The following is a 13,021-nucleotide window of genomic DNA, read 5'->3' as shown; positions in this document are numbered from 1 at the left end:
AATTCGGCAACGACAAACCACAACAACACTTGTGCTGTTTGAACAACACATTTTTAACGGGAGACATCAGGGAAAAATATTTAATGTTTGCGAGCCTATGCGCTGCTCACCAAAGCAATGCAGTAAATCTTAAGCAGACGGACCTTTGACTCAATATACGTTTGACTCTCACAACGACGTGTGCCGAGTACATATTTACCGCACACCAGTGCTACAAACCTCAGTAAATGTACAGCGCTGCTGTCAGACTCCAGTTCTTCTGGCATCCACGTAAGCTGGCGCAGACGTAAACATCGAACTCCCCCTTTGCGGTGGAAAGGGCCGGCGACGCTCAACGCAAAACCGTCGTCTTGTTTTGAACCGTGCGGGAGCAGCCCCCTAGAGAGCTCCTTGAGACGGAGAATCCCGACGGCGAGAAATCCTATCGGGGTCCCATCCCATCCCCTCCACCGCCGTCAGCGAGAGAGAGAAGCACACGCGGCACGCGCTGGCCCCGTAATCCCGCTCGGCGAGAGCGCCGGCACGTGGCACCGCCGAGCCCCGCCCACACGCTCGCCCGGTTGCCTCCCACACGGATCCCCGCTACAGCAGCCATTACACTGCCCCCCCCCCCACTACGCCCCCATCTCCATGATATCCAGCACTGCCATCTTGACTCATAAAGCAGACTGGACGTCGGGCAAATGGCCACACCGAGAGCTACGCAGACAAATCCACAGCCGGCAATTGCCGAGACGCAACTTGACTCGCCGCAGAGCCAACGCGACGCTCTCTCCCTTGGCCGTGATGTGGCTGGGAACAAGCGGCTCTGCTTCAAACAGCCATCGCCTGAGAAACTTGGCTGCACACGCTCTACTGTACAGCCGCTGCACAACATTGCACCCCTCTATGTTACGCGGGAGATTCCCCTCGCTAACGTACCACGAGCTTCCACACAGAGGCCTCTGAAAGTTTGAGGCGCCGGCAGACTTTGCCCGGCAGGATTTGGCCCGACGGGCACGGGAACGCAGCGCATCCAGGCGACCTCCTGTGACCCCGGCTCGGATTACGATGAGAGACCGGCCGGCATTTGACGATGCGGCGAGACTACCGCACATCTAAAACTTGTCACTGTGTCCCACGGCACAACGCCCATCGCCCAAGACCCAATCACAGGATCCACATCCCGCAGGAGGGGTTGCCATAAAACTCTTGACAACCGACAGGATTCAACCCAAACCTACAGTAACCCCTGCGTTGGGGGGGGGGGGGAAGGTAAAAAAGTGCAATATCCACAAATTCTGCCTGAATATGTTTTAGTTGGGAGTTCAGTAAAATTACAGGAAATGTGACCAAGGCAACAGGATGACCCAGCTGTAACGGGGCGTTCTGAGGTTTTCTTGGCCCAAGCAGAGGCGACACAACTACAAGTCGGCGCTTCACAGCTCCGTGAAATGCACACTGAAGCACACATACAAGCGCAGGACGTGTTTTTCGACACTTCTACATTATTTAATAACCCAACAGCAACTGGCACGTGTTTATTTGAAGGTACATTCCGCTAACTAGGTCCACCGCGCACCATGCGTCCTGTTTACGTGCCACTGCATACGTGCCCAACGCCAAAAAATCCGGGCGCAGAGCCACAGCACAGAAAGCCCCAACGAATACAACGCCGCCACCAACTGAAACTCATTCGCTGTAGCCGCCATAACGAAACAATCCGTTCATGTCTCGAGCACTCGAGGGCGCATCACGCAAAACCTGCAGTCAACGATCCCTCGTAGCCCAAGCAGCAGAGATGCCGAGCCTGACAGGAGTCGAATCATGGCGCTGGGCTGTGCCAGGCGGACGGACACTTCAGGGAGACTGCACCGCACGCATCCTTGTGTGTACGGCCTCGCCGCCGTTACCGCTCTCTACACCCGGACCGGCAAATATCGGCGAGCACCCCGGGCCAGGCCGGGGCATCCGCACACACTTCTTACATCAAAGAGATGAACGTGCTCGAGTAGAAACAATATCGGATATCAAATGGAAACTGTAGCAGTCATCGCATTCCGATGACTGCTACAGTTTATACAAACAGTCCAGGCTGCGTCTGCAGTCACTCACCGTAACATACTGCTTTCCCGACAGCAACCCCCTTGCACTGCATAGCAAGCGCTGCGGTTTATTACGGCTATCCCGACGGCTTCCCGCACACTGGCTCCGCACGCGCAGTCGGCGCCGCAAGATCTGCTGTAAACTTCACTCCCCGCGCTGGCCGTGAGCCAAACGAGCCGTCAGCAAACATGTGGCCAACTGGATCATGTGCCTGCGCCGCGCGCGGCCTGCAGTGACCCCGCCTGGCGCACACGGCTCTCAGCCGCTCACCCGCACCGCAGCAAACCCCCCTCCTCGCCCCGCAAGCTTCCATTGCCACAAATTCCTGACAATTACATCCTCCGCAGGCCTCCCCCTTTGGTTTCTCTCGCTCGCAGTCGGACCGCCGAACCGAGCGGGGCCGTTCGTCTCAGTTCCCTCTGCGATATTCACCACCTCGGATTGCCGGTTGCTATGATACAGTCCCCCAATGTCTCACACAGCGTCAAATGCACGCGCCTAATACTTGTAAGCTCTTATGTTTGCATGTACGTGCTTACGACTACAAAATTCCGTAAACAAGGCTCCAGAGGATTCAGTGTTCCCACTGAGGATATATTTCCTGCCCCCAGGCAGCAAACAACAATGCACTGCAGCACGCACTCCACAACTCAAGTGGCCCCGCATCTCCGTTAACCACGCTCGCCCACGCCGAGTCACCCCATTGCCTGCACTCGCGAACATCACCAACGCCACACCGAGTCGCCCTTTTACACGAATTCGCGAACCACCCCCCGCCCGTTCCTCCCCTGCGTCACGCCAAGGCACTCAATCACACGAACTCGTTGCCCTCCTTCAGTTCTGCTGAAAACCCTTCCCTCAAAGTTAGTAAGCACATCATACACCGTTTCCCGAAGTGCGTCAGTAGTGTCAAGTTGAGACATTTGCATGAATGTATTTGGCAAGCCACAGGGTATTATGTTATATAGCAAAGCGTTCAACAGACACACACACACGTGTCAAGGTGCATGCGGGACCGGCATGATGGTATGCAGGCGTGTGTCACTGGTGGTTGACGGTGGTGGGCAGCTGTTTGAAATGAATGCTTGTGTTTAAATTGAAGCCTTTTACTAACGTCGTCACAGGCCTTGGCTCCTGACATGCTGCACAGTCGACCTGCACAGGCAAAGCCATGGCACAAGCGCAGAGCCAGCGATGCTCGCTGGGCACAGCAAATTAACAAGTTACACTAATTTATACTTGCAATCGCAGTCACCACAAATGCAACACATCTGCTCCATTATAACAGCAATTAAAGGTGTAGCTGCGATTAGCTGATTTGTCAAAATTGCAGGCCATAAACGTGATGCAAGATTTAATCATTTCTATTAGCAGTGTTGTGGATGTAGTGGCCACGAGTGGCTGCAGGGTGCAAATGAAACCATAACAATCAACATGTTAGAATCGATAAACATCGATTCTTACATGCACGAATCGCTAAAAGGCGAGGTGAGCTTATGAATGTCATCTATGAACCGATGCATCGATCCACCTCCAATATTGATTATGCACATTAGTGTGTCGCTTAAAAAAACATAGCACAATGTGGAATACAATCCACACCAGCAATTAATTTCACCACCCTCTGGCCCCGGTAGGGTAAAACGCGCGCCAATAGGCGGCCTCGCGTTACTATACGTCGCCTTGTCAGTGTGACTAGATTTGGAAAAACCTAGCTGCGATCACACCCACATCATTGTCCACGGAGGAGTAGTTTCCAGAGCGCCACTGTCTGTCAGCTTGTGAATTCTGATGGAGAGATTCAAATGGCAGAATTACGCTGCACAACACCAGCCACCACCACAATTGCTTCCACAACACAAAGCGCACGCGCAAATGCCACACGTCACACAACGCGACTCGGTGTCGCGCAGGCGCCGCGTCGATGTAGGTGGTGACATTCTGCACGCGGGGGGGGGGGGGGGGGGCATTTGTTCCAACGCTCTTCTCTCTTCTCTCTCCTGTACCGCACCAATCGTGTGCCGGAAAAAATGTCGCAGAAATTCAAATGGCAGAATTTAACGTGCCCTATTCTCTATCCCGTCACCAGTCTTGCTAATCAGCCATCTCCCCCCCTGCCCAAGCCCACTTTATCTTCTTACTAATCAATACAAGGGCTTTAATTTGATTGAACAAGTTCTCGAATCCATGTGTTCCTCTGTTTCTCTCTAGCAGTGCCCATGTCTCTTGGCATGTTAAGCGACGGGGCAGGTAATGTACATTGATAATAAAAAAAACATTTGACTATTGGCACACTGCTCACTTGCTTTCATTTTTAAATAAAATTTTACCAAAGCACTGAATTTCCCTCTTGTATGTTGTTTTCTTCATTTAATCTCAGCATAATTTATCCATCGTTCTTAACAGTTTGACGAATGGCTATACATTTCCATTCATTACTTGGTTTGTGAGTGCTCAGATGACTGCATCCATTTATGCTGAATTAAATGCTTTTCAAGATCTAGAAAAACCAGGTATAATAGTAGCCTCGCTGAGACTCAAGCCTCTTTCCGGAGGGTTCTGCATTGGGAAATTAGACCAATTTCAAGAGTACATGGATAACACTTAGAGCTCTACACAGTTAAGATTCACTAATCTACGTGTTGTAACGCCAACACATCTTCTCCTGGCCACCTTGCAGCCAAACGGAATGATAGATTTGTTTTGTAATCGGTGACCAGGCTGCCACCGTCCACTACACTTGGGAAGCAGATTTCATCCTGGGTAGCTGAAGCTCGGATTGGAACCGGGGCCCGCGGAGACTGCCGTGCTCAGATCCGGCACGATCTGGCATGATCCGGCATGATTTGCCCGAGCCGCATGGCCACCTGCTGGGCTAGCAAAGCAACTGCATTCACGAGCCACTCCCTGGGGACAGTGGTTTTGGACCCTCACCGAGTGGGAGGGGAGGCAGAGATTGCCATAACCCCGCAAGTATAACAAGCCCCCCGCCTTTCCACCCCCAAAAGCCCGTGTATCGTGCGTGCCACCCAGCCGCCGCTCACCGTGCCCTTGCCCTTGCGTCGACAGTTGCTTCTCCGCACAAGGTTCTTGTAGTTGATGTTCTTCTTAGACAGGTAGTAGAAAAGTACGCAGTCCGAGACGCTCTGAGAGGGGACGGCAGGCGCGCTCGTCACTCACAAGCAACCGGTGACAGCAAACTAGGCAGGCTCTACCGCTGCACTACATGCACTAAGCGTCGATAATAAGGCAACGTAAACACCGGCCAGGCAACGTTCTCAGCTCATTTGAGTTGGTGGTCACGTGACATGCATGCAGGGCAGCATAGATGTCATGTCTTCCTCCGGTTTGCGGGCACATCTGTATGTGTTGTGACTGCTATTTCAATAACCGATCTGCTTACCTTTCTATCCAGGTACGAGGCTATGAGGGCAAAATTCTTCGGATGCTGAATGAACCTATATTCGGAAAGAAAAAACGAGACGAAAAAAATCAACATTACCTAGCAAAGCATGTAACCTCAATCGAAGGTTATGACTCATTGTCGCCATGGTGCCACAGGTGCTAGAAGCGAGGGCCACTTGCTTCTCTTTGAAGAGCTCTTTCTCATGGTCGGACCACACGTTGAGGAGCTGCCGGTCGCGGTACAGCTTCACGGGGTCCTCAATGAGGCCGTTGTGGTTGATGAACTTGACACGCCGCTGCTCCGTGTCGTACAGCATGGGAGGGATCACTGCCAGCTGGCGCATCTGCTTCTCGTTGTTCTAGACGAGCACGCACGCCGGACACGCGCACCGTCGCTTACTAAGCGCTGTTCACCAAGACACGTGCTAACTACTACGACACATGCCGGCCCCCCAATAGCGACGTGTACGATTATATTAAGTCACTATTTGAACACCTTTGTCTATTTTTACTGGATCAATTGCAGTCCCCAAAAATTGCAATTTCCTTTCATGATGACCAATGCAGCCAGCAGTCTCACCTGTCCTGCATGGTCGAGATTCACAGCCTGTGTGTGCATTCGCTCATTCTCCTCTGCTGCCCCCGCAGTCAGGAAGTCCCTTGCCACATGTGCTGTCAACTTCCCACCCCGGTTCAGTCCAAGCTGAAGACCTTCCTTGTTTCCTATGACTGCCTCTTTCTGTAAGATGGAAATGCCCCCTATCTACTGCCCAGTGTCTGGAGAAACAGGTCCAATAGGACACCAAAAAACTGCATTCCATCGGTCTGCTCAGTGTTGCACTATCGCACACTGGGGGCTTGCTTCGAATGTTCGCTCATGAGGTTGTGGGTGGGTCTGCTTTGAGAAGCAAACATTTCACGGAATGTGGACTGTTGTTTCCGTGGTCGAGATTAAATCCCGGAGGTTCCTTAAGCGTCAGTGTTTGTGGATATCGGTGTTCACTCAACTCCGTCGCCAATTCTCTGAGGTCATGCACGGTGCTGTGTGCGACTCGCCAGTTCGTGTCCCCTGTGTGCGTGCGTGCATGTTGAGCGCAGCGCGACAGGATGGTTACCTCTTGCTCCGACAGCCCGTCTATAATCTCAGCCATCTCGTGCTCACTCCGGGCCACCGTCGCAGGCAAACCCGAACCCCTCTGGCCGACCCTGTGCAGAATCCCACGCACACCACCGGCACGGCTCGTCACGCGCCCGCCACGCCGACAACTTCCAACGCATTCCCTTTCTCGTGTCAGCGCTCAGAACAATAGCATGTGCTGCAAACAATATCTTTCAACGCACCCCGAAAATAAAGAATGCAACAAATGTGTTTCTGCGAGTATGCATGCGTGTGTACGTGCACATACGTACGTAACGTAACAGCGTGTGAACGTGTGTGTGTGGCTCCGCTGCGCTGCCCCTGACCTCTGGAAGCGCTCCTGCTGCTCGCGCTGTTTGCGGATCTCGGGGAATTGCTTCTCGTAATACTCGCGCGTCTTCGCCTCCTTGGCGCGCCGCCGCGGGTTATTCTCGATGCGTTCCACCTTCTTCTCCCAGTCCTCCATCAGCTCGTCGTATCTCTTGCACAGCTCCTGCTCCTGTGGGCGCGCATTGCGCACACACACCGCGGCCCGCGGCCCAGCGGTCGCTCCCGGTTTAGCGCATTGGATGCAGGTACCGATGACCCCGGGGCCACGGCCAATGACCTCTAAACAAGCTAAGTTTCTACGACCACAGGGAAAGCGAACCGGCCAAGTGTGATCGGCCGAGGTTCCCACAGGAGCCTTACCGGGCCAAACCAGCACCAACCGGGCAGCGCGGCTCCCTTAGCAAGGGCAGCCTTGCGCTTTCATCCAGGGCACTCTAGGAACCAGCGGTGTCTCCGGCGGGTCAATGTGAAAGAGAGACGCGTGGTCAATGGCGTTTCTCACTTAGGTCACCAATTTTGTAAAAAAAAAACAGCAGGAAATAGTAACGTTTGTTTTAGCTTGGACAGTAAACCTAACCCAGGCATACATTACTTAAACCTTGTTAAAAAATACGGACAATTTCCCTTAACTGGAGGGGAGGGGGTGGGGAGACTGGAGGAGGAGCCACGCAGGTATGAAGGCATCAGGACAAGAATATAATTGAGCAGGGCCATTCAAACAATGCTCCAGCAATGCTCAGGTGCGAGGCAGACAGGCCACGGCATAGGTTTAGTTGAGGGCCACGCGCAGCCCCCAACTCAAACCGACAGCCGAAGGTTTCAGATACGCCGACACACGGGGTACACGCGTGACATCGTGGTGTCCGATAATCACGAGAATCCGTGCCGTCATTGGCACGACTCACCCTCTGCTTTCGTGCGTGGTTCCTCCTCTTGAAGTACAGGATGAGCTTCTTTCTCATTATCTGATTTCTGTAACGGAAAGACGAGGCATTGTCGCACACGTCTCCTTCAGCTACAGAGCGCGGTCACCGCACGGCCTCCTCGTCTCGTTGCGCTCATTCGTGCAGCACGTGCCCCCGTGGGCGATGCGGAAAAACAACTGCTGTGAGTCACCGAGCGCTCAACGCGACTGGAAGCCTGCATCCCCCCACACGTCAGCTGCCTCTACAAACCCACGTTAGTCTATTTACAAAATTTTCGGAAACAGTAATAACAATAATTAATAATGTCTTTCAAGCGTTTTCAAATCCAAAAATTACATTATCCCCACCATCCTTGACCCAAATTTTCACAGTGGGGATTCAATAGGGACTAATCTCATTATCATTCATACAACAATATCCTGCAGAGATTACACACGCTGCTCAGAGATCGAACAATGAAACGGTCCAGCAGTCCAGCCCTTCAAACGATACACAAAAGCACGCAAACACACGTACACATATGCAACAACCGCTCGCCACGAAGTGACGGCATCATGGCGTTGTGCTGTGCTAGGTGCACACACATACCCACACACAAACACATGCACAAAAACCCACACACAACCATACGCAACAACAAAGATCCCCGTATAGCCTTAACAGACGTTTGGGGCAAGTGCTGTTCAGCAAGAATCTATGAAGGCCAGCATAGTACGCGAGGGGGTCGGTGGTCAGCACCATGCTGCACCGCCTCTGTTGTTTGCGCACAGCACCAGGTACATATTAAAGGCCGAGTCGACATAAGGGAGGCTTGGAGCCGTTCAGATAATAGTCAATGGTGTTGGCTGTGAGCGGGAATTAAACTTGGGTAGCTGAGTTCATAGCGCAGCGCACTAACCACTACATATCGCTCCCACACAAAAATACATGCACACACATGCATACACATGTACCCATGCCCATACATAAAAAATATCCCCCGTATAGCCTGAACAGACTGTTGGGGCAAGTGCTGTTAGCGAGAACCTATGAAGGCCGGCACGGCACACAAGGGGGTGGGTGGCCAGCACCACGCCCGGCCGCCTTTGTCTTCCCAGTGGCGATTAATTTTTACACACCGCAACAGAGGCTGAGTCGACCTAGGGGAGGCCCAGGACCGGTTCAGATAATCGTCACTGGTGTTGGCCATTGAGCAGAAATCGAACTCGGGTCGCCGGGTTCGTAGCGCAGCGCGCTAACCACTACACTACCGCTCTCCACCATACGCACACACACACAGAGTACAAGAACCCACAACTGGATGCAGCAGCAATCACGATTCATGACACGGTTTGTGTCCTGTGCCTGTTCTCAAGCTCGATACCAAAGCCAGCGCTGCCAACTCACGGGGCCGCTTACGTTTTGATGTTTTCATGGTAGACCACGGTATCCGACGGTTGATTGTATAGGGGCTGCACGAAGAAAACCGGGCGGGCGTATTAGTTTCAACAGTCACCCTAAAATACAGGTTTTTTTTGGGTTAGATCGCGTAAATATAATGTGTCGTTAAATCCGCCACCACCCGATTGGAATGGGAATGCAGGGAATTTAATATTTAACCTTGATTTGAAAAATGATTTAGGCTTGCAACACTTTCTATTCCTCACGTGCAAAGCATTTTTGTTTGAATATTTTTTCTTCATTGCTGTACTTTGTTTTACTTGACTTGCTTTTGTAATTTTGGTGACCTAGGTGATGCGTGCAAATGAGACTCTCCTCGGTTATCACCTATTTAAACAAAAACTCACTTCAAACATGAAGGAGGGAGCAGGAGCCAGAGCGCGATGGACTGGGATTACGGCTCACCACCCGCATTCTGCCCGGCGCTAATGAGGCTTCTCAAAAAAAACGCAAGCATCTCGGGGGCTACTTATTACGGCTGCCTTCGCTCTCACTGGCCCAATCGATCATCTTATCGATCATCTTATTACAGGAGCCTGTAATAAGATGATCGATGCAAGGAAGAAACTATGTTCCCAGCAACAGATCACGAAGGTGGTAGAATCACGGAGCGTGTGGCGGTTCCTCCCTGCTATCCAAACACGAGCTCCACCACACTCAGATCGCACAAAACACGGCTCTCGTGTTTGATGTTTGATGCAATCTCTCGGCACGAGTGTGCGTTGTGAAACGGTCACATCTGGCCGCGCCGAAACCCAGCGACGGCGGGATAAAACTCGCGGCATTGTGAATGGCGCGTCCACCTTTCATTCCTCGGGATCAAGGGGACAGCGGCTTCCCGCGCAAGAGACGCCGCGCGCTTACCAGCTCGAGCTTCGGTCCCAGGCCCTCAAGGATCTTGTGAGCAGCTTCTGCCTTTTTCTGCAAATGAAACAACGTGCAGCGGTATCAGCACAAAAGTCAACTGCGCATCGCTTTACATAATCATCGATTATTTAACAGCAAACACACCTCACTCCCCCCAATGGTTTTTCCTGCAAAAATAGTCAACTTATTTTCACAAATTTTTTTTTTAATCTCCAACCGCTGCTCCTCAATAAACTGTGCTCGTCGCAAACTCTTCTCTTGCTTTAACCGCAGTCCATGTATTTGTAGGTGACTGTCGCGCAAAACCGAGCCGGAGCCCGCTCGCTCCTGCAGCTCGAGTGCGTCGCGGAAGGGTGGCTAAGTAACCTCGCCTGCTGGATGCCCAGCTTTAATGAAAGGTTTCCTGGAAAGAACATTTTCTGTGGTGTTTTGCGCGCTCCGGTGACGTTGCTGACTGAGCCCAGGCATGAGTGCTGCACCGGCAATGAGTGGGAGACGATCCGATGGGAGGTTAGTAGGGGGGGTGGCGGTTGTCGGTTGTAATTGTGAGGGTAACCCTGGTCACGAGCATCAGAGAATTGTTAACGTCACCTCACAGCGGGGTTCTTCTCTACACAAGCAATCCACTGCCACTCATGCATGTGTAATACAGCCTGTCGCGGCTGTGGTAAACACACCCATGTTTGTAAACATCGCCTGGGTTTGTAAATGTCGGGAGATGCAGTAGCAGCAGCGGCAACAGTTAACCACGACCAGCGGATGAAGGTTGCGGTGTGCAAATGACATGACTCACGTTTCCGCCACGAGTTCTAAGACCCGCGCTTAAACCCAGTGGATCGATCGTGGCTAATTACGAGATTATTCTGTACACAAGTAATAGCCCATTCCACAGCCACGATTCACATCAAGAATAATTATAATTTATTCTGTTTTACCATTCCTAGAAATATAGCTCCTCTTGTGGTTGCAAGGGTCACTTCATTTCACAAAATATATATAAACGCACAAGAAGCAATTGTTACGATTTTATGCATGCACTGTGAACGTACAAAGTATCCATTTAACCTACAAATAATGCACCGCTTTGTGCCCTCTGCCTATCCACTAGAGGCGCCAAATTTGCGAAAAGGCTGAAAATGAGTCGCGACTCTGCATTGTGACGATTCTGGTCGGTCGCGCAAAGCCCTCCCCACTGCTCGCCAAGACGCACACACCAAGGTCACATGCTGACGGAGCCACGAGTGGGTAACACTCTTCCCAGCGCCGCTAAAAATATCACACTAGGATTGGTTTGTGCAGCCGAGCCAGCGGCAGTGCCGGCCAGCCGGTCGCCCAGGGCCCAACGCTCACTCTGCAAGCTCCGCGCAAACCCAATGCACTCCCACTGAGGCGCACACTTAATCATTCCACATCGACGGCCAACTCCTAGTACAGACCACCACCAACAAGTGAAACTCTCTCTACTCATTTGATTGTAAAAGCAGGAAATCGAGATGATTTTAATTAACATAGAAAAAGACAATACTGATTCCGGGCAGCTTAATGAAATTTTTGAAAATGGTCGCCCGAGGTGAATATTGGGAAGTTGCCTCGGTTTAAAATGAAAACGTTGCGCATCACGAGCAGCAGCTGGTGAATCAAGAACTCACAAATAAAGCCAAAATCGGAAAAATGTGAACCACCCACAGGCATAATTGCAGTGAACACACACCCACACACGCCACAGTAACCATGGCAACATGGCACTCACCATGCTGGTCACACACCGAACAGCTCACATACCCACACTACCACGCCACTCACAGACCCCACAATACTCACACACCACACTATTCACACCTCAATACTCACACACCACATTGCTCACACACACGACTTACACCACACACAACTCACACCAACACTCACGCATTACACCACTCGCACCGTACCACTCACAAAAAAATAGGTCTCACACACCACATCACTCGCACCACAGTGCTGACACCACACAGCATGTCAGTGCTCGCACAATGTACTACTCACACACACACACAGCACCTATCACCGACTCCACACCACAAAGCTCACACACAGCAACACTGACACAGCATGCGGCTCACACACGATACAACACGACGATTGTACAACACGGCTGACACGCACCACTGCTCACGCACACTACAGCTCGAACATGACAGCTCACGTACACAGCAGTGGTTGCACTGTGTGGGTCAAACACAATACAACATTCTAGGTTTGAAGTTTTCGTGACTGCAAGGATCCATACGCTTTGGTTCTTTCGGTAAAGTCACGTAGATGAAAAATAAAAATAACAATAAAAAATTAACCCGTAAAAAAAGTTTTTCACTATAAATCCTTTATATGCGTGGCGGCTAGAGTCCTCTCGTCCTCTGGCTTGAGATGGCTGCCACCTATGGGTCAGATGAATGGCTGCCACCATTAAGCAATTGGTAATTAAATATAATTTATTTTTTCCTAAAAAGTGTAAAATTTTGGAAAAAATGTTTCACGAAAATACATTGTCACGCACAACGAGTATGTGTGCAAAATGTCAGCTCGATTGGATCACGGGAAGTGGGTTAAAAACGACCGAAAGATTTGCACGGTCGTAAGCAAGCAAGCAAGTGAACTTAATATAAAGGATTTAAAAATACTATTCACTACAGTAATTTTGCTGTGGCTATTCCACCTGATGACGGAAGCTTGTGTTGCCTCCGAAACGTCGTGATTTAATTTAGTTATTTTCATTTTATTATCTACGTGACTTTACCGAAAGAACCAAAGAGTACAATACAACATCAAATAATAACGCTGACAATGGGAGGCA

The 13,021-nt window shown here is 51.1% G+C and overlaps 1 protein-coding gene across 13 annotated transcripts in view; it reads right to left on the bottom strand.

The window, feature by feature from the left end:
• Window positions 1–13,021, bottom strand: part of NCOR1 (nuclear receptor corepressor 1) — a 66,605-nt gene that overhangs the window by 31,691 nt on the left and 21,893 nt on the right. For 8 of the 13 annotated variants that reach the window (XM_061561737.1, XM_061561741.1, XM_061561740.1 and 5 more), the window contains exons 7-16: window positions 10,189–10,245; window positions 9,283–9,335; window positions 7,864–7,930; window positions 6,901–7,127; window positions 6,606–6,696; window positions 5,671–5,849; window positions 5,489–5,543; window positions 5,130–5,231; window positions 3,817–3,873; window positions 3,200–3,286 (exon numbers count right to left, since the gene is read on the bottom strand). In XM_061561737.1, coding sequence (XP_061417721.1) covers window positions 3,200–3,286; window positions 3,817–3,873; window positions 5,130–5,231; window positions 5,489–5,543; window positions 5,671–5,849; window positions 6,606–6,696; window positions 6,901–7,127; window positions 7,864–7,930; window positions 9,283–9,335; window positions 10,189–10,245 — 975 coding nt within the window. The remainder of the gene's footprint in view (window positions 1–3,199; window positions 3,287–3,816; window positions 3,874–5,129; window positions 5,232–5,488; window positions 5,544–5,670; window positions 5,850–6,605; window positions 6,697–6,900; window positions 7,128–7,863; window positions 7,931–9,282; window positions 9,336–10,188; window positions 10,246–13,021) is intronic. The other 5 variants (XM_061561746.1, XM_061561747.1, XM_061561738.1 and 2 more) reach the window with 4 other exon arrangements.

The sequence above is a fragment of the Lethenteron reissneri genome, chromosome 28 (genome assembly GCF_015708825.2).
Source record: "Lethenteron reissneri isolate LAM-NWPU_2019-01 chromosome 28, ASM1570882v1, whole genome shotgun sequence".
In the NCBI taxonomy this organism is placed as follows: domain Eukaryota; kingdom Metazoa; phylum Chordata; class Hyperoartia; order Petromyzontiformes; family Petromyzontidae; genus Lethenteron; species Lethenteron reissneri.
The sequence above is the reverse complement of the archived record's forward strand: the minus strand, read 5'-3'. Positions and strand labels throughout refer to the sequence as shown.